Below are 20,915 nucleotides of genomic sequence, written 5' to 3' on the forward strand. Positions count from 1 at the left end.
GGTTACAAAATGTGTCAAGAGTTTGAGAGTATACAATAATATGATTATAAAATAATAATAATTCACAATTATTACTAAAAAATATCAGTATTATTGTAACATTTCACTGTAAAATAAAATAGTTTAAGAAAAATATGATATAAGCTGTGCAATAATAATAGTACAACTGTTAAATTACAATAATATTTACAGATGTCTTACTTTCTTCATTTCAAAGATGTGAACATGGTTAGCACGTTGCGTTCACAATTGCTTGTTATAAGTGACCCAAACACATGAACACGCAGCAATGAGCTCGTGTGGAGCAGCATTTACTGTGATCCAAGCCACTCTGAGATGCTGGAAACGCTGGATAATGAGCTGCTTGTGTGTAAAAGAACACACGGTCTCGCTTCACTCTAAAACATGCAGCGCATCTATATATTTAATTCAATCATAGCATTTGTGTAGCCCTGGACTGTTGTTGCTTAGTGACAGCAAAACTGTGTTTGAAGCTCAATATAATTTGACTCACAGAGTACTTGATTGCATAAAAACAGATCCAGCGATACAGTGAGTTTCATCCTAAAGTGACAGCTGGAATGTTGTTTTCCTTTTTATAATAAAGTATTTTAGAAGGGATTTGTGTCTGTTGTTATAGTTTGATCAAACCTCAGCCACAGATGGGTGATATGTTCTCAGACTCTTAAATGGAGCGTTTATGAAGCATTTCATGCCAGTTCCCTGAGCGCATCTGTTATCCCTGAGCTGCTGAAGATGCCTGAGTTCTCTCTTATGAGCTGCCTTTGTTTTTCAATGAGATTTTCAGCTACATCCTGTATATATTGGTTTCATTTTTAACCCTTAATTCAAAAGTCAGAGTTGTAAAGGCTAAAATGAAATATCTCTTGAAATACCTGGAGATAAAGTGTCCTCCAAGCAATAACTGAGTAATTAACAGTGATGTAGAATTGAGGGTTTTGTAGCCAGACTTACCAACGCGAAGCCTGAATGTGTTGAAGGAGTGTCTGTTGATGCCGTCCAGCTTGCCGATCAGAGCGATTGCGAACTCCACCATGTTTCCTATCTGTGCATTCTGCCTCTCACGGTCCTGAGAGCACACGCAACAGAGCTCAGAGATACATAAATGATGTAGCTTGAAGGACACTTTTATAAATGCAGGGTGAGCAGGGGTCAGAGAATAAAATGATTTGCATAGCCAAAAGCAACTTCTTTTATTTGGTTTAAAAATGTGCAGCCTCCAATTTTTATCACCTTATTCATCAAGTGCACCTCAGTCACAAATGTTGGAGAGTCTTGAAAAGACTCTTTTCATTTTCCATAACAATATAGTCAAGGTGAATTGAAATCTTAAAGCACATATGTATTATTAAAATTCATAAATACTTTCAGCATGTTAACTTTTCAATGATGTTCACTTCACATGCAAATCTCATGTAGTCAGTGGTTCTCAAAGTGTGGTGCGCGGGAGATCAGAAGAAGAAGAACTGCTGAACAGCGTTCAAGTGCACGAAAAGTGCCTTTATAAAGCGGTACTGAACGCCAATTCCACTGAATCTTTCTTCTTCAGAACCAGACCGTTGACTTCGCACGGTCTGAACAAACCCGACATATAAGTTCCTCGCCATAAAAAAGCTGTGCTAGTGGACGGCATCACTGCTATTGTGAACGCACCACTACGCTGCCATGTTCCAGCGAGAAGATGCAAGAAGCTGGTCCAGATAAGTAGAAAGAAGCAACCACGAAGCACACATCCAGGTGGCACTCAAAAAAGAAAGAAAACAAAATAGTCCAGTCATTTTATGAAAAAAGGTTGAAAATTTGCAACAGAAGCAAACTCAACTGATTTTGTATCCTCATTATAGCATATTGAGGATACAAAATCAGTTGAGTTTGCTTCTGTTGCAATTTGTTCAAGGTTGACCCCCATTTTGGCTTAAATTTTGACTGGACTAAAAGAGAATAAATCCAATACAGAAAGATTGCCAAAAATTCGCCGAAAAATCCAAATGAAACATCAGATGAGGTGGAAGACCCAGCCCGCACCATCAGCTAGGGTTGGGAATCGAATTCCAATTCTGGAGTCAGATACTTAAGGTCAGGTATCGGATGCCTGTTGTAAAATGTAAATTACTATTCCACTAATCAATTCCTGTGTGCACATTTTATTGTGATTTTAAATTATTTAAGCACAAGAAGATGCACTCGCCTCTCATATAGTCAAGTCAAGTCACCTTCATTTATATAGTGCTTTAAACAATATAGATTGTTTCAAAGCAGCTTTACAGTGATAATAGGAAATTAAAGTAACAGATTGTTTTGGCTTTACAGCAGCTCTAGAATAAAGTTATTGTCCAGCTAAAGTTAGTTTTGATTGATTCACTTCCGTTGCTAAGATCATTAGTTATTAACTTATGGGCCGCTAACACGACACCGCTCTAACAGAAAACACTCAACGCGCTCCGGCCTGCTCATTCGCACAAAACAGTGCCTGGTGGCTCGAGAACGCAAACCCTGAAATAGATTCCAAGGCGCAAACCTCAAAAACGCAAACCCGCGAAAACGCCGACGGCGTGCACATGCGCATCACGTGTTTAGTCTATAGGTATGCGTGTTTGAACCTATATGTGCGCAGACGTGTAGTCTTTCTTAACAAATTTACCTTAACAAATTACTTGTCTGGCCTTAAAAATGTATAATACAGAATTATTTATCGCTTCCGTGGCCAAGTGAACTGGAATTATTTTGACAACAGTGCGCAATTATGAATTCAATTGAGTTCTCTTTCGCATCTTTTTGCTCTTGAACGGACAAATACACACACAATGATGTCAAATTATCCTAGGAAAGTCACTGATCTTGAATAAATAACTTTAATAATCTTTATTTTAGTTATAAAAAGAGCTGTGTTATTTTACATTTGATTATATTTGATTTCTTGGTTCAGTTGTATTCATTTTGGTGCTATTGCTAATTTTTTTATTTGTTCTTATTTTATTACTGACCATTTAATTTGTCCTTAATAATGTTTAAAATATATATTAGTAATTCTAGTTGTTTTTACTGCAGTATTTCTGTTAAAACCAAATGGGCAAAAGTTCCTCATGTAAGTGTTCTTTAGCCTGCTGATTTATGTTCATGGTATTCAGCTGTAACAAAAGGTTTTGCAAAAGTATATATATCTGTCTTTCCTTATTGGATTCTCCATATAAGGAATTGCTCAAATTCAAACAATACCCAACCCTAACGGCAGTGGTGATTATAAGGTGTGTATGCAACGTGTAACGTGTCTGCTTCTTTTGTAAGCTCTTTGAAAGGGGAAGCATATTTTCATTGGTATTTCACTCAACGATGTATTATGCATGCCAGACAAGTAATTGTGTATGCCTGTACGCATGTGTATGCCGTCAGTTTTCACAGATTCACGTTTTTTTAAGTTTTCACAGAGATAATAATGGTATCACTTTCAAAACTCGTTTTCAAAAACGTGCACTTTGAAATCTACTTCAAAGTTTGCGTTCTCAGGCCACCAAAACGCTGTTGTCATGTAAATGAACAGCTAGAAGAACACATTAAAAATTTTCTGTAAGCGGCACCTAAGTTAATAACTAATGATTTTTACAACGGAAATGAATCAATTAAAAACTTACTTAAAGTGGACTGATTTTCTTCTAGAGCTGCTGTAAACCCAAAACAATCTTTATTGCATTAATTTCCTATTATCACTGTAAAGCTGCTTTGAAACAATCTGTATTGTAAAAAGCACTATATAAATGGTGACTTGACTTGACAAAATCAAGACCTCAGATAAATTCAAGAAGGTTTACTTATAACTGAAATGAGCAAGAGCCAAATTGTAAAAAAAAAATTGTCTGCTGTTATGCAAAGAAAAATAAATCCAGTTTTTAAATCTCACTTAATTCCCTTCAATATTAATGTTGTGCAATTCCAGGTAAAATGCAATGTTGGGGCTTAGGGGCCTCAGAACCTCTATCTTAAGTAATGCAGTCGGCGTAGACTTATGATGCCATAACAAAACCGTCCATACATTTTGTGTTAAATTGTGGTAGATGTTTCTATCAAGCTTTTGAAATTCACTGTCATTAAAGATTTTTCCTCCTGAATGAAAGTTTGAGATTTAAATATGCTGCAAACGACCTGTTGCTATGAACCAGTCATAACAGCAACCCTGATGTTGCATGTTTATTAATACAGAAATACAACTAATTGAACCTTTAATTATTAATAATGAACCGTAATAATCCTAGCCTGACAAGCCAGAATCACATCAAGATGTTGGGTCTGGGAACACAGCATTGGCAGGGCTCAATAAACGGTTGTCTTTCAAATTCCCTCTGCACGTAATAGGATAGCGCTATAACCAACCAGAGCGTTTTCCCACCAGCGGAGCTAGTTGATAAGATTAAACTTTTGCCATATCCGGTCGGCAAAACTTTGAACACATCTTCCTTTTTTAAGAATGACTTCAGTGCCGTTCTTTGTTCTTTTCTCAAAGAAAAGCTTAACTCCAAGTCTTCCAGAGTCGCGGCCAAAGCCGATTCGAAAGACCCATCTTCTTTGTTTTCAAGTAGCAGGGAATTCAAGCGGAACCATCGCAACTCTGTCGTCATTATGTTAAGCCCGCCCACCGACTCTATACACGATGTGATTGGCCTGACTAGAGTTTGTTTTTTCCAGCTCGCAAGTCAACGGAGAGTTGCTTGACGACACTGGCTGCAAATTACATTTGCTGCTGCTAGGGTGCGTCTAGATTTCTAGGCTATAATAATCCACCAGTTAACTGTAATTTAAAAATTAGTTTAACACCCTGTTTACATTCCAAACAAGAGGCGTGTAAAACACTAATTTCAAGTCGCAATATCACAAAAGTAGAGACAGATCTTTTATTCCATATTGTGATCTACACACTACCCTTGCAACTAAAATTTCACATTTGGGTGAAACGGATTACCGGAAAGAAAAAATGCAAGACGGGGACTTGTTGCTATCCATTAGTTGTTGAGTACAGACTAAATGAAGTTCCAAATGTAGGGTTGGGAGCTTGAGCTAAGCTTCGGGATCGAGCCCCCTTTATGGACAGACTTCAAATTACATTTAATGTGTGGCTTAATCAGAGTTATCTAAATTGAATTCACAATGGTTTGCAAATCATTTTCATCAAATTTATTTTTTAGTAATCCTAAAGCAAAGCCTCAGGATATGCTGAGCACATTTAAAATGCCTGCATTCCATTTAGAGGCAAATATGTGAGATAATAGCTACTAAAACATCAAAAGTATGACAGCAAAAGCTGACAAATTAACATAAAACAAACGAAGTTTAGTTTTGGTAACAGTGGGCTACAATTAGTATAAGCATCCATCTCTCTCTCTCTCTCTCTCTCTTTTCTTATTAATTAAAAATACAAGATACATGAGAGGTAAAGGCAGTTGAGAATTTAACACACTGACATTTATTAATTTTATAAATGCATTTGTGAGAGTCGTGGTTTAAATTTGCCTTGACTACATTTTTCTAGATTACTAAACGTCGTGCAGTAAGTACCTGGCTGCTCTGCTCTGGAGGTCCACTCAGTCCTGCAGCAGCCATGTACGTGCTGCCGATGGTTTTAATCTTCTCCACACCACTGAACTTGGGCTTCGACAGCAACTGCAGGTAAGGAGAAGAGGGAAGGGCAGAGTGGATGTCAATGTTTCCGAGCAGTAGAAATTCATGCCAAGATGTTATCTTATGATAAATGGCAGAGAGAGAGAGAGAAAGGGAGGATAATAAGAACTGAAATAAGCGGGACAGGAGCCATACCACGCTGAAACTAAACACTAGTAATAAGTGAAGTAAGCCAAGCATGGACCTGTATTTAGATCCTAAACATGAAGTCAGTCAAGCCAGGGCTTTGATTGCAGCTCACAGAAATAAGCAGCTGAACAGATATGAGTGTACAACAATGGCTGCCTCATTTCATCAAATTATACTCAAATGATAGCTTTTGTGACGCCCTTAGAAGCTCTTCAGATGTTGGCAGAGAAACATTATTCATATACAGTGATTCATTGTATCCATTCAGGGAATGATAAGAGAAGAAAAACAGGACCATCACATATGCTGCGAGACATGAGACGTGACATCACTCTGACCTCATCAAAGTCGGCGATGATCTCATTGAGGAGCCTCAAACACTCCAGTCCTTCTTTATTGATGTCACACTCAGTGTAGAACTCTTTGAAGTCCGGCACCGAGGCAAACATCACACATACGCAGTCATATGACTTATAGTACAGGTCCTGAAGGAGAGGATCGGAAAGACACATGCAGCAAGAGTTCAATGATTCAGTGTAATTATTATTCACATGGCACAACAGAAACAACAACAACATGTTTTATGAAAGGATATTCACAGACTCACAGAGGGCATGAGGTACGACTGGTACAACACATGACGTGAGCGTTTTGAGTAACATGAAGAAAATGTCCACCAAATAAACTCAGGGGATAAATAAAATCAAGGGAGGAACAAGACTAAATGTATTGAGACAATTGATGAATATATATATATACTTTTAAATTAATATGTTTATTTAGCACGGACACATGGTCAAAGGTGACAGTAAAGACTTTTCACTGTTACAAAAAAAAATTCTATTTCAAATAAATCCTGTTCTTTTAGAATTGTATGATGGTTTTGTATCACAACTTTTTTCAACATTGATAGTGACAAGAAATGTTTCTTGAGCAGCAAATCGTCATATTAGAATGATTTCTGAAGGATCATGTGACACTGGAGACTGAAGTAATGATGCTGAAAATTCAGCTTTGCCATCACATGAATAAATTACTTTTTCAAAATATATTAAAATAGAAAACAGTTATTTTAATTTGCAATAATATTTCACAATATAACTGTTTTACCATATTTCAAATAAATTCATCCTTGGTGAGCAGTAGAGACTTTTTTTTTTAAAAACATTACAAAATCTTACTGACCTGCAACTTGGACAAGCAGGGACAAATTAAAATCATTTCTGGACAGTGAGAATACGAAAAATGATCCAATCATTGCAGTACTAGATAATTGTAAAATTATACTAACATTTCTTGAAAGAATGCAGATCAGGGAGAAATACAAATATATAAATATCTGTAAATATTTCAGGCATTTTTTCCAACCTAAAGTTTTGAATCTTTCTTAAATATGAAAAGGTAAATTATGGACTGTGGTAGAAAATGGTAGAGAGGTTACCATAAAATACAGTGTAGGGTGACCTAGTATTCTTTGTATAGTCTACATTGTAATCATACAGTAATGATATTGGAACGGTATGGTGGGGTATTTTATGATATGATCTTGTGTGGTAAATGGCAGTGTTTCCCAACCTTTTTAATCTTATGCACTGCCACAGTCCAATCTGTACAAATGGCTCTTACAAATATTAATTTTACACACATTATTTTGTTTTCTTTCCTTAAAAAGATCTGCAAAACCATAACATTATTCATAAATAGTTATTTTAATGTATCGACATCCATTTTTTGTTTTTTGTATTTAAATATTCAACGATGCAAAATCGAAATCTTTCCAAGTGCCCTCTGGAACCGGCTCAGGTACCTCTGGTTGGGAATCACTGTTATATGTCTGGTCTTGTATGGGAGACAGAAGCGGATGATACACAGGTTCACCCCACTCACTCGAAGCCGGTTCCTACCTTGTATTTCCGGTTTAGTAAAGAGATAGTGGACAGCAGCCCCACCTCATTCTTTTTGTTCTCGCCCACGAAGAGAGCAGCCACGTGCGCAGGGAGAACATTTTCCAGAAGGAGACGGTTCAGGTTTTCGCACAGCTCGACTTCTTCCTTATCGGCCAGGTTCTTGTTCTTCAACAGGAAGTCTTGACGACAACAGTACTCATTCTGAAGGGAAGAGAGAGGACGGGAGCAAGGGTGGGTGTGACTTTCTCTGCTCTGTATTACTGTGTGTGTGTCTGTGTGTGTGTGTGTGTGTGTGTGTGTACCTGGCGGGATATGAGCAGCATGGTAAAGAGGAAGAGTGTGATGTAGATGCAGCTCATGATTTTTGGGTCCTTCATAAGTCCTGCTTTGTACTCTAGAGTACTACAACAGACAAACAATGGACATGATTTTAACAGAGATGCACAAATATTAAAATCCTTGCCAATACAGATGATTATTTTCATGTTATGGCCGATAATAGGCCAATATTAAAATTATATATACTATTTTGTCCAAACAAATGCAAATTAAAACACTGAATTGTTGAATCTATTGTTTTAAATGTCCAGTATGAAACAAGTGGATATTTATTTTGAGATTTGCTAATGATAACAAACAGGGGAAATATAAGCATATACAATTAATATAAATTTATGAAAATGATATGAAAATCAACTGAGTACAAATATAAGACGTATTTGTGAGAGTGTACCTGTAGAGCACGAAGCTGTACCTGCTGAAGAGATTCTCCTGGGAGTAGAAGATGATGATGTAGGAAATAGTTGAGACGATGAAGAGGAAGGCCACCTTCAGCTCCATACTCACCCTCAAAAACACGCCACAGGCGATCAACGCCAATATACAATTATATACTGAGTACTGGAAAGACAAACCATACAGAAACTCAATAAATCATTTTTCTATTGTTTCTTTGGCAACAAGACAGCAGTTATAATACTCTCATAATCTAACATCAGGGCTATGACACGTACTCATTTATAAAGATGATAAATGAGTAAATTATATCATGTAATAAATAATAATGTAAATAATTTTTTTGGGTTATGATGTGGGTTTGGGTTAGTTTGTTGTATTTATAATTAGCTGTATACAAAAATAACAGAAGTTTAGGCCATGTCTCCATTTAGATATTTAAATAAACGTGCTCGATACTCACAGGCAAATACGAAAGGTCCTCTTTGTCAGAATCAGTACTGTTGCTGTTATTTTGTTGCAGATTCTGCGGTTTTTCAAAATACTGTGGAGTGAAAGACATTTTGATAGAGTAAAATGTTAACAGATGGAACTCTTTTTGTAATGCTTCAGTGAACACACATATCAACAATATTGTCTGAGGACCTGAGCATAAAAAAAGAATAATTTCTGTTGTGTGTTTTTTAGTGTGTTACACAGCATGAGACACTTAACTAAATAATGTGTGTGTGACCTTTATTGCAGTGACAGAAAGGCTGAGCATTACCAATCTGAAAATGGCGATTATGACTATGACTGCGGTGGCCACAGTTGCCAATGGGAGGCGCAGAAATGGTCTCTTAACCACTGCTTCTGAAAGAGCCGAGAGCCACGTGCATGACTTCAACTTCTCTGGAAATGTCCTCTGAGCAAGAAAAAGAAGGGAAAAACAGCTGTTCAAAGAGAAAGAAAGCTGGATTTGACCTGAGCAAAAGCTCAAGGTTACTGAAGCCAGAGTGTGTTGGAAAAAGCAACAGTGTATTTGAATGGGGCAGAGAGGACACTGCGAGTATTTCAGTTTGCAACATTGTAGCAACTGTTTTAGTTATTTTACATTTCAAATATAAGTCAGTGCCAACAATGGACACAGCATATGACATTCTCCACATTACAGCATTGTACACAGCAAGGGAGGCACTGCATGCTCCAGCATCTACAAAACCATAAAAATACCCCAGAAACCATCAGACCAACTGAATGTGTGTGCTGAGGCAAAAGAAGGCATTGGTGGTCTAACCTGTATATGACCCGCAAAACAGATGCACAGAATCAAAAGCAGAAAACACCCCAATACCGCAAACATCAGCCCCAGCTTTTTACGCCTAACTCTAGAGAGAGAGAGAGACAAAGAAAGATAGTTATATCTGCTCTCAGGGCAAATGATTGTAGCACATGAAGACACACGTTCAGCACCAAAGTGTTAAATTGAGTCTGCATATGGGGTTCGCTTGTGTTCATGCCACTTACTCTTTGGTAACAAACATCTGGATGATGAAGATGCAGATAAAGATGAAGGTGGCACAACCAATGTAATATTTAAAGCTTGGCATCTCTATAGTCCTGTACTGAGAGAACCACATACACGTAATTTAATATTAGTTTATTTATTGATTTTTTTTATTGATTTTTTTACATGTAGACAACAGTGGCGTAGCGCAAAAATTAGAAAAGAAGTATTTCGTTTTAAACAAGTTGTTTTTGAAATGAGGAGTAAGCTAATCGAACTAATCTTTTATTTTCCTCGCTCATCGGTATGGGGAGATGCGCCATAAAACCATTGCAGGGAAATTGAATTGTCGCTAATAGCCTATTAATTTAAAGTAATAATAATAATAATTTATTAGGCCTACATTAATTGGAAATGTCAAATCCACTTGATAAGGCCGATAGCTGATGCTGATCATCTACTGATCATCCTCTTTCGGTGCATCAGCGCATCGCGTCTATCAGCTGATCATCGTCTATCGGCACAACCTAGCACGGGGGTTTTCGCGGGGCCCCCCACGCAAAACGTGCCCTGCGTGCCCATCCGCTACGCCACTGGACAACACATGGTGTATGAAACAAGAAAAATCCCACAGTCTAAATAAATAAATAAATAATTGTTTGTCTGTCTAACACATACAGTACATCCCAGAAGTTACAGCCCACAGGAAAATACTAACCTGCTTTTCAAGGTCTCGTTTAGTAAATCTTAGCGTTAGGCCAGAGATCTCTTCAGACTTCACCCACTGCCTGCACACACACAAAATATTTCTTCACTCGTTTTCATACGCACTAAATGTGCAACTTTAACCAAACTGGACTTAATTCCATTCAAAATTATTTAATGTGCTTGTTTATGTAAGACTAACTTGCTGGAGCTCAGATCATTGATGGTGGTGGTCATCTTGTCGTGAAGCTCTTCATCAAACTTAGTCTTCTGTGATTTATTCCTATAAGGACAGTAGACACAGATCACAGAGACAAAAACTCACTTTGACCCATGAAGTAACATACACACAATGTCTAAATGTGCATGGGCACTGTGGGATAGAAAAGATGTTTATAGCTGTTGTCATGCTGTTATTGAGTTATATTTGACTGCAGCCAGGACAAGGGAAGCTTGGGTGAATATGTGTGAAGTTCATAGTTCTAAATGACTTGACTTGTTTTGTAGTTAATACTTTGTTTAGTTCAGGGATCTAAATAGATAACAAGAGAGAGTTGTAATGTAGAACTGAGTGTGTGTGTGTACCTGGTATTCCCTACAATATGGGGACCAAATGCCCCCACAAGGATATTAATACCAGTAAATTTTGACAGTATGGGGACTTTTTTTGTCCCCGTGAGGAAAAGAGCTTATAAATCATACTAAATGAAGTGTTATGAAAATGTAATATTGCAGAGAGTTTTCTGTGATGGGTATGTTTAGGGATAGGTTTAGGTTTAGGTGGATAAAATATACAGTTTATACAGTATAAAAATCATAACATCTATGGGAAGTCCCAATAAAACATGGAAACCAGTGTGTGTGAGTGTGTGTTTATGTGTGAGGGTCGTGGCAGACAGAATGCCTTGTGTTAGTTTAAACCCTGACAGAGAGCCCCCTTGCAATGTGCCTCAGCACGGCTCAGAAAGGAAAATGCTGTTTCCTTTCTCGCTCTTTGCAAGCAGAAACGCACGCTTGTCTAAACCAAAAGTGCACTGTAGGCTGGAAACACACCACTGAGGGAGTGCAGCTATGGTCATGCTAACCATATGACCAGTTAACAGCGGCTCACTGAGCATTTGCATTGTTAGTGTTAAAACTACGGGCCCCATAGAGCTGGCTGAGCCAGTATGGCTCCACTCACTTATATGTGCACAAGGGAGGGGCAGGTAAAGAGAAGGGCTCCTCAAGAGACTCATCAAAGCTGTCAGAGAGCAACAGTGAGAAAGACAACTTCAACATCGCTGCTTCAGTCAGCAAGACAAAACCAGACTCAAGACATACTAAAGTGGACATTTATAAAAAGCTTTTGAATGGCCCTTAGGTCATAGACCTTGTTTTTTCCAACTGAGATACACACAAGACAGACCAATATATGACACAAACAACACTCACCTCTCTGTAAGTTTGGTCGTTACTGATCTAAGAGGGATGTCCTAAAGAGAGAGACAAATGTGAACATCTGCTTTGCACCTCTCTGTGTGTAAATAATGTAGGAATTGACCTCACGACACCGATTACTTAACCATGGCCACTGCTTTTGAAGGATTAAAGCATGTTTTGAAGCACTTGATTCAAGGATTAATTGCAAAGTTTGACCATCATAGAGTGAAATTGTTATCATTTGCACGTTTTTTGTCTTACCAATTTAAACATTCAAGCGATTTTAAACCATTCCAGCACAAAAAGAGACAAAAGAGAGCAGCACACACACAGAGAGGTGCGTTTCGGATAGCTTCCGAACAACAAATTGATTCCTATTTTGCCTCTCCTTGCACTTGAACGGATGCATACACACAAAATTATGTCAAAATGCCCGTCTTTGCTAGTATTCACGTAAACAAAGTCAGTTAAACACATTCGGCACAGTGTATCATTATATTAGATCCGTGCATTCGGTTAGGCTATAAATGCCTTGGCTTTAAACAATAATAAAGGCCTTAAACAAAGATGAATCTATATTTAATAGATTAAATTAGTGAACACTATGCAGTGTCCTTACTTTATTTGTAACTTTGTTATATTGTATTAATCTATGCTTGTAATTAGTGTATTTGTTCTTGTTTTTTTAAACTGATAACTAACTTTTTATTGATCCAAAAAATTATCCGATCCGTGAATCAAAAACCATAATATGATCCGAACTGTGAGTTTTGTGATCTGTTGCACCACAAAAAAGGACACTTTCTCTGTCTGTTAAACAAAATAAAGTTGCAATTATGTTAATTATGTACCTGATGATTCTGGAATAAATTACTAATTACTATACAGTTTATAACCGTGAAAAAAACGTAAAAAAAAAAAAAAACTAAACAGAAAACAAGTTTTTGTATCAGGTTGTTGCACTAAATATAATGGTACAAGATGAGAAAATGACAAGGGGAAATCTATCCATGTGTCAAAAAGTAAGACAGTTAATGTCATAAATATTGACATTAACACACAAGAGTAGTGTGATGCTTTCTGCATATGCAAACAGGGGTACGGGTTTTTTTTTTTTCTTCCTTGCTGTTGGATGATCATTAAAATAGGCAAGTTTAGATCTTCATGCAATCTACAGCAGAATCTGATACAACACGTATTTTTCAAAATTACTGTCTTGTATTGAGAATGGAATGAACAAAACTTAATTCACTAGCCTCTGTGGATACCTAGTTTTTAAATCACATGTACAATAACGACACAATAATGCTGGGAATTTGCCAAAAAAGAGTTTGTATGTTACAGAAAGTCTAGTAATACCGCGTCTACAGCGGACACGGACAGCGCAGTGTAAGTTTAATGGTCAAACTGGCGGATACCAACAAGGCTTATCAGCGCAGCGATTTGTTTGGTATTTAGGCTGTCAGTCATTTATCTGTTGTGAGGTCAATTCTCAAGTTTGAGTGATCTATTCCTTTAACGTCTGTATCTCTGACCTTGCAGCGACCCTTTCCATTGACCATAGCATCTGTGCAGAATTCCTCTCGGCTCTGCAAATGGGCAAACGGTTTGACGGCCCCCCATGACTCCAGGAAGCGTGTCATACGCACAGATGCTCTCATCTTCAAACCGTCACTCACACGAGGCTTAGTGACACTGGGGGCCATCAGTGATGGATCTTTTGACTAAACACACAAACATAAACAACACACCAACATATTCAGATTCATATACAGTGACATATATATGGCAGACATACAGTACACTTCTAACGTTTGAGTTAAAGTCTCTACCCGAGGGTCTATGACCAAATAGGTTTTGATGTTGAGCTCTTTAAGGTAGGGGTCTCTTAGGTGACCATTCCCCTCCTCCACCTCATACGCTTTGATCAAGTGCTTCAGAGTCGCCTCTGTGATGTGAACTCGTCTGATGGAGAAAAAATAAGTAGCATCTTATGAAGAAGGCCTGAGGTATGACATTATGATACAGACAGTATTCTGTGTGCAACTTTTATCAATTATCATTTGATAAGTGATTTTATTGTTCATACCCTGGTAATCCACCTGACTCCATATGATTTGCTAAGGTGACATCATGTGACCACACATCAAACTGCCACTTCCGTAAGCCAATCACACCACAGAGGACGTTTCCAGAGTGCACACCTACTCGCATGTTTATATCCACGCCTGTTGCCTCACGCACCTGCCTGCAAGTGATGATTAGAAAAATAATCAGCCATTCATCTGCCAAATTTCTTGGCCAGTGTTAGAAAGAAACACTATAAGGAGAAATGCTGTGCTAATGATGACGTGAATGTATATTTTACATGTTGTATAGACTTACTTGATGGCTTCGCACATGTCCAGGCCCATTTTAACACAGTTTTTGGCATGATTTGGCAGGGAAACGGGGAGGCCAGACACACAGTAATAACAGTCACCAAGAATTTTTATTCGCATGCACTCATTCTCCTAAAGGGGAAAAAACACAAGCACACACAAGGACAACTAATGTACAATTCAGAGCACAAGTATCTAATTTACCAATTGATCAGATTGAATTATATTAAATTAAATTATATTATGTTATGTTATATACAATATATATTAAGTTATACACAGCACCATTCTAAAATTTGAGGACAGTTAATTTTTTTTTAAAGAAATTAATACTTTTATTAGTTGAGAATAGTTTAAGATTAGGTTTAGGGGTAGATTCAGGACTAGTACCAAGTTATTACCCAGTTTTTGTAATTACTACGATAGGTATATGTACATGCGAAACAGGACTGTAAAATAAAGTGCTACCTTTTTATTTAGGAAGGATGCATTAAGTTGATCAAAAGTGACTGTAATATTTATAATGTTACAAAGGATTTCTATAAAAAAAATAATGCTGTTCTTTTGTACTTAAAGGTGCATTGTGTTATATTTAGGAGGATCTGTTGACAGAAATGCCATATCATATACATAACTATGTTTTCAGTAGTGTATAAAGACCTTACATAATGAACCATTATGTTTTTATTACCATGAGCCATTTCTATCAACATACACCGCGGGTCCCCTTACATTGAAATGCGCCGACATGTTTCTACAGTAGCCCTAAACGGACAAACACGTTTCCTTACTATGTTGTTCTTCGTGCAAAGAAGCTAGCTAAAGTGAGCGAATAAAATACTGACAAGTAACAATAATATTCGCAATAACATATCGTTTTACTGAATAATCAAGTAAACATAATTTCTTATTTTATCTTTGTAAAGAAACCTCATTGCTTAACTGGCTACTCTCTGCTGTCTTAGACGACCATATATTTTCCTGTCGGCCACCATAACTTCTGTTGGTTGCAATTCGCAACCTCACCACTAGATGCTGCTAAAAATTACACAGTGCACCTTTAAAGAATACTGAAAAAATTTACCACAGTTTTTACAAAAATATTACGCAGCACAACTGTTTTCAACATTGATTATAATAAAATAAAAATAAAAATCCACACCAAATCATCATATTAGAATAAATTCTGAAGACACTGAACACTGAAGACTGGAGTAATGATGCTGAAAATTCAGCTTTGCCATCACAGGAATAAATTAAAATATATTCAAATATAAAACACATATTTTAAAACAAATAATATTTCACAGTATTACAGTTGTACTGTATTTTGATCAAATAAATGCAGCATTGGTGAGCATAAGAGCATAATTATATTATATTATGCACATATTTAATCATACTTACTTTTGCAATCTGGTCAAATTTCCCAAAAAGTTCATTCAGCATGATCACAAGCTCCTTAGGAGAACAGTCACTGGCTAGACGTGTGAAACCCACAATGTCAGCATATAGGATGCTAACAGAAAACAAGTGGGAAGACAAAAAGAGACAATCTTATTGTCACCATTATATTCAGTTTAACTTAAGTTTCATTTTCATGGACTCTTATTATGTTTCTCTGTTGCTGTCTGCCTTTGTTTCTGTGTACATGTCATTCAACAGTTGTCATGGTTATTCTTTATGTTCCTAATTAGAGCACACCTGATTGTATTTGAGTTCGTCACCTTGTGTATTTAAGTTCTTCTGTTTGTGCTTGCACGCTGTGTCGCATCTATGTGTAATATCTGAGTTAATGTGGTTTTAATTAAAAACGCTTCTATTTGAAACTTCTTCATCGTTGTGTTTTAGTATTTAATTTTGGAAATGAAACAAAGGGAGAAACAAATGTGCTTGCTAGTTTGAAGAGAAAACATTTAGAAGTTGATACGACTTGTGCCGAGTCCTTTTTAATGAAGAGAAAAGCAGCGGCTCAGTGTCAGCTGTCTGAACGCCTTGGAAAGAATAAAAACCTCATAAACACGGATCATGGAAATGAACCTTTAAGACCCAGCTGTTCTCAATGCTGACTACAAGACCAAACACACACACACACACACACACACACACAATCCATGTCATCACACTCCTAATGAACAAGTTTAAAAAGAGAGCGGACCCCATAAATCTCGGCAGGTGAACAGCTCTCTATTGTTTGCTCACACACACACACAGGTAAGTCAATCTGTGTTTTATCTGAGCAGCTGTAAGCCATCCGTCTATCTAAATATAAACGGCTGCCTGAGAACCAAGCATTGTGAGCTTGGACAAAAACATATTAATAGATGCACCCCACCCCCTGTCCACTCTTGGGGTTGATGGGAAATAAAACTAATTAAATGAGTGGCCTCATGATGAGCACTCTGAGAGTTAGGTCTAACAGACTGACCATTCATTCACTATCAGGACTTGATTAATGAGGAATTGCAAAATCAGAGAATGGAAAACAGAACAACACACAAATGCCTCTTGTATGAATTGTAAGACAGCATTGATGAGTAAAAGCATACGATGTGTTACCTGACATTCTCATGTCTCTTCACGTAGAGACTGTGGAAGTTGTTGTCCCGGACCATACGCTGCTGTTCCTCTTTATCTTTACACTTGCAGCGCTCCATTATGGCCAACTTCATCTTCATGGAGATGTACACAGGAAGGACTGACTGTAAAAGGTTTTCCTACAGCACAAACACACACATTTAAAGATAACACTCGTAATATATCATACATTGAGTTTACTGTTAATGTCTGTTTAATTTCTATTTTTAATCTCAAGTGTTCTAATCTTTTTCAGTTGTTTGACTGTAACAGATTAAGGGCCCTATCTTGCACAAAGCGCAATTGACTTTGTACACCGACGCATGTATCATTCCTATTTTGCACCCGACGCACAGCGGTCTTTTCCCTCGACAGAAGTAAATTAGGGAATGAACTTGCGCTCCCGGGGGCGGTTCAGCGAAAAGAGGAGGCGTGTTCTGGCGCAAACGTTCCCTGGTGCTATTTTGCAGTTTCAGAAAACAATTCAGAAAACAATTCACTGACCAGGAAAAACCTAGTCTAAAGTCAGTGGCGCTTTATTCAGATGCTATTTTGAGGGCGCATGCTTGGCCATAATGTAGCGTGTGCACAACGCGCATACACTTTGCTTCTCTCATCTAGATCTGAGATGATGTTCTGATTGGTTTATTTCACGTTACGCCCAAACCACACCTATGAATAATGAAGCTACTTCAGACCAACCCATTTTAGATTTGCGTCGGGCGCAAGAGTCATTTATCCCACCGGTATAATAGCAACACCGCCTGAGATCCGCCCACAAAGTTACTTGCGTTTCGCATTTGATACTTGCGTTTCAGATCGTTAAAATAGGGCCCAAAGTATCACCAGGCTGAGATCTGGACTATGGGAAGGTAATGGGAAACTGTATCATTCAGAAGAAGAAAGCATTGTCTTCACTGTGTATTGTAAGGTCACTATTACCCCGTGTTCTATGTTGTCTTTAGGGTTCACCATTAGGACATTGTTTCTGAGCTTTACTATAATGTCCATGTACTGTCAGGGAGGTTAACAGCCTGCCATTAAACTCTACCCTGCTTTTCAGTGTTCTCTTTATGTGATGTCACTTCCTCAACAACAGTCATAACAAACTGAGAAACAACAATTCCTTTGATTGTAAAAGGACACAAGAAGTTTAATTAAGAACAGGATAAACTTATTCCAGGATAAACTTATACCCCCTTGATTCAATTTGTAATGTGCAAAATATAACCTTCAGCTGTCATATTTGGAGATGAATGAAGCATTTAAGGGTTAGTTCACACAAAAATGAAAATACTGTCATCATTTACTCACCCTCATGTTGTTCCAAACTTAAAAGACTTTCGTTAATCTTGAGAACACAAATGAAGAGTTTGAATAAAATCTGAGAGATTTCTGTCCCTCCATAGACAGCTATGCAACTGACACTTTGACAATTCAAAAAGTTCATTAAGATTGATATTAATTGAGCGGTTTAGTCTTAATTTTCTGAAGAGACTTTTACATTCATCAGCAAACTTAAACAGAAGCTCAACCGAACCTGCTAGACGCACGAAAACACACATTATTGGTTCTTGTGGAACAAATCTTAGGGATTTTAAACAACATGAGGGTGAGTAAATGATGACAGTATTTTCATTTTTGGGTGAACTAACCTTTTTTTAAAAATCATTAATAAAGTTTTTCAAGAGAAAATTCCCAAAGTTAATATTCAAAGTTTAAAAATAAATGAATAATAAAGTGGAGGTTATTTAAGCCTTATGTAGACTGAATGTGCAGAATGAAGAGAAATTCAAAATTTGAAGGATCTCAGTCTTGCATAGTTCAAACACTTGGCCAGTTTGAAGAGAGATTGGTAGATTGAAAGCTGTGGTTGCTATAGTGTTGCTAAGCAGTGGCCAAGGTGTTTTGAGTGGTTGCTAGGACCGAAGATGGGTGTTTGCTATGGTGTTCTGTCAGCTAAGGCCAAACTGTCAGTCCAATCTACTGCAAAATATATGATAACTCATGTCAGAACAGACTGAAGGACTGTGCTAAATTAGATGGATTTAAAGGGACAGTTCACCCAAAAATGAAAATGATGTCATTAATTACTCACCCTCATGTCGCTCATCTACGGAACACAAATTATCTTTTTGATTAGATTTCTGTCCCTCCGTTGACAGCTACGCAACTACCACTTTGACGCTTCAATATGTAAAACTAATCCATATTAATTGAGCAGTATAGTCCAAATTTTCAGAAGAGGATTTAGGCCTTTATTCACATATAAACATTCATCAGTGAACTTAAACAGAAGCTCTACTGAACCTGCTAGACGCACGAGAACAAACCTCATTGGTTTTACAGAAGCTCAAAAGTGCTGTGTAACACACGAGAATGAACCTCATTGATTCTCGCACGTCAAGCGAACATGCTTGAGCTTCTGTTTACCACAACTGATGTGTGAAGTGATGAATGTTCATATGTGAATAAAATCCCAATTTAAATCTGTGTTTATATATATATCCATCATATAGAGCGAATGAGTCTCTTCAGAAAATTTGGACTAAACCGCTTGATTCATATGGATTACTTTTACGATCTCTTTATGAACTTTTTGAAGGGTCAAAGTGGTAGTTGTGTAGCTGTCAATGGAGGGACAGAAAGCTCTCAGATTTAATAAAAAATATCTTCATTTGTGTTCTGAAGATGAACGAAGGTCTTACGGGTTTGGAACGACATGAGGGTGAGTAAATAATGACAGAATTTTCCTTTTTGGGTGAACGAACCCTTTAAGCTCAAAGGGCATTCGTACAGTGTGTGTGACGTAAGCATAGTTTGTACATATTTACATGTGCAGCTAGACTTTTCTAACCACAAATACTTTGTACGCTCAGCTCACACAAGCGCCTTGATTTTTTTTTTGCCACTTGGTCCACAAGCTAGCAACACTGGCTGGGCCGTTGTTTCAGAGATAAACAGCTGAGATGGAACAACAAACAACTACTGGACAAGGCAATAACAACAGACACCCATGTTGATGAGCGTTTGGCTGAGGGGGTTAATAAGAGATATCAGCAACTCTATTTTAAAGAAGTATAAATATTGTTTTATCGCTCATAACTTCTGGAGAAAAAGAGTGCTACCACTGGGCAAAGATGAAACTTTCTCGCAAGCATATGTTGACCGCCTGTAAAAACGAGGCATAAATTGTATCAAGATATCATGGGCGATATGTATTTGAACATGTATATTGTATTTATAATTTGTATTTGTTTCTTCTATGTGTTTGTTCTGGCTGTGTCTGTGATGTTGAAGTAAAATTATATGAGCACCTGCTGTCTCTTCTCAATCTCCAGTTTCATGCGAATACCGAGGCAGCGAAGAATGTCCTGAAATGTCTGCCTGAGAGCTTTCTCCATCAGAACCTTATGAAAAGCCCCAACCATACTTCCACAAACAAACACCACAGAATTTGACAGCAACTAGAGAGAGAGAGAGGGCTTTGTGATGTTACATCCTTTCCAGCTTCTTTACATACAGATTTGCTGAAGGTTTCCTTTCAACCAATCCTAATGTGGATTTCCTTTTACCTGATTGATGATGAGTTGTTTCTGGTGGGTACTGAACAATGTGAGGTGCACCGAAAGAACAATGATGTGAGACAGAGAGGAGATGATACTCAGGGTTACAGCATAGCTCATCTGAAATGGCAGCATGGTGTAGACTGTAATGATGATGAAGAGGAAGAAGGGCACCTGGAGAGAACAAGATGAAGAGTGCAACATCAACATTTATTTAAGACTGAATAGTATTAAATTACCTATTTATATGATTTAATACATAACAGTGAACACATAAGAAAGTTCTTGCTGTGAAAAGTACTCTTGTCATGTGAAGTCT

General features: G+C 37.5%; 1 protein-coding gene across 4 annotated transcripts in view; it reads right to left on the reverse strand.

The window, feature by feature from the left end:
* Positions 1-20,915, reverse strand: part of adcy7 (adenylate cyclase 7) — a 56,255-nt gene that overhangs the window by 1,830 nt on the left and 33,510 nt on the right. For 2 of the 4 annotated variants that reach the window (XM_084108075.1, XM_084108076.1), the window contains exons 4-24: positions 20,606-20,770; positions 20,348-20,497; positions 17,013-17,170; positions 15,861-15,972; positions 14,458-14,585; positions 14,162-14,320; positions 13,905-14,037; positions 13,608-13,796; positions 12,085-12,125; positions 10,853-10,933; positions 10,664-10,733; positions 9,966-10,063; positions 9,736-9,826; positions 9,226-9,363; positions 8,923-9,003; positions 8,458-8,624; positions 8,027-8,126; positions 7,767-7,925; positions 6,156-6,302; positions 5,566-5,670; positions 976-1,090 (exon numbers count right to left, since the gene is read on the reverse strand). In XM_084108075.1, coding sequence (XP_083964201.1) covers positions 976-1,090; positions 5,566-5,670; positions 6,156-6,302; positions 7,767-7,925; positions 8,027-8,126; positions 8,458-8,624; positions 8,923-9,003; positions 9,226-9,363; positions 9,736-9,826; positions 9,966-10,063; positions 10,664-10,733; positions 10,853-10,933; positions 12,085-12,125; positions 13,608-13,796; positions 13,905-14,037; positions 14,162-14,320; positions 14,458-14,585; positions 15,861-15,972; positions 17,013-17,170; positions 20,348-20,497; positions 20,606-20,770 — 2,587 coding nt within the window. The remainder of the gene's footprint in view (positions 1-975; positions 1,091-5,565; positions 5,671-6,155; positions 6,303-7,766; positions 7,926-8,026; positions 8,127-8,457; positions 8,625-8,922; positions 9,004-9,225; positions 9,364-9,735; positions 9,827-9,965; positions 10,064-10,663; positions 10,734-10,852; positions 10,934-12,084; positions 12,126-13,607; positions 13,797-13,904; positions 14,038-14,161; positions 14,321-14,457; positions 14,586-15,860; positions 15,973-17,012; positions 17,171-20,347; positions 20,498-20,605; positions 20,771-20,915) is intronic. The other 2 variants (XM_084108077.1, XM_084108078.1) reach the window with 2 other exon arrangements.

The sequence above is a fragment of the Abramis brama genome (genome assembly GCF_963993115.1).
Source record: "Abramis brama genome assembly, chromosome: 3".
Lineage (NCBI taxonomy): Eukaryota > Metazoa > Chordata > Actinopteri > Cypriniformes > Leuciscidae > Abramis > Abramis brama.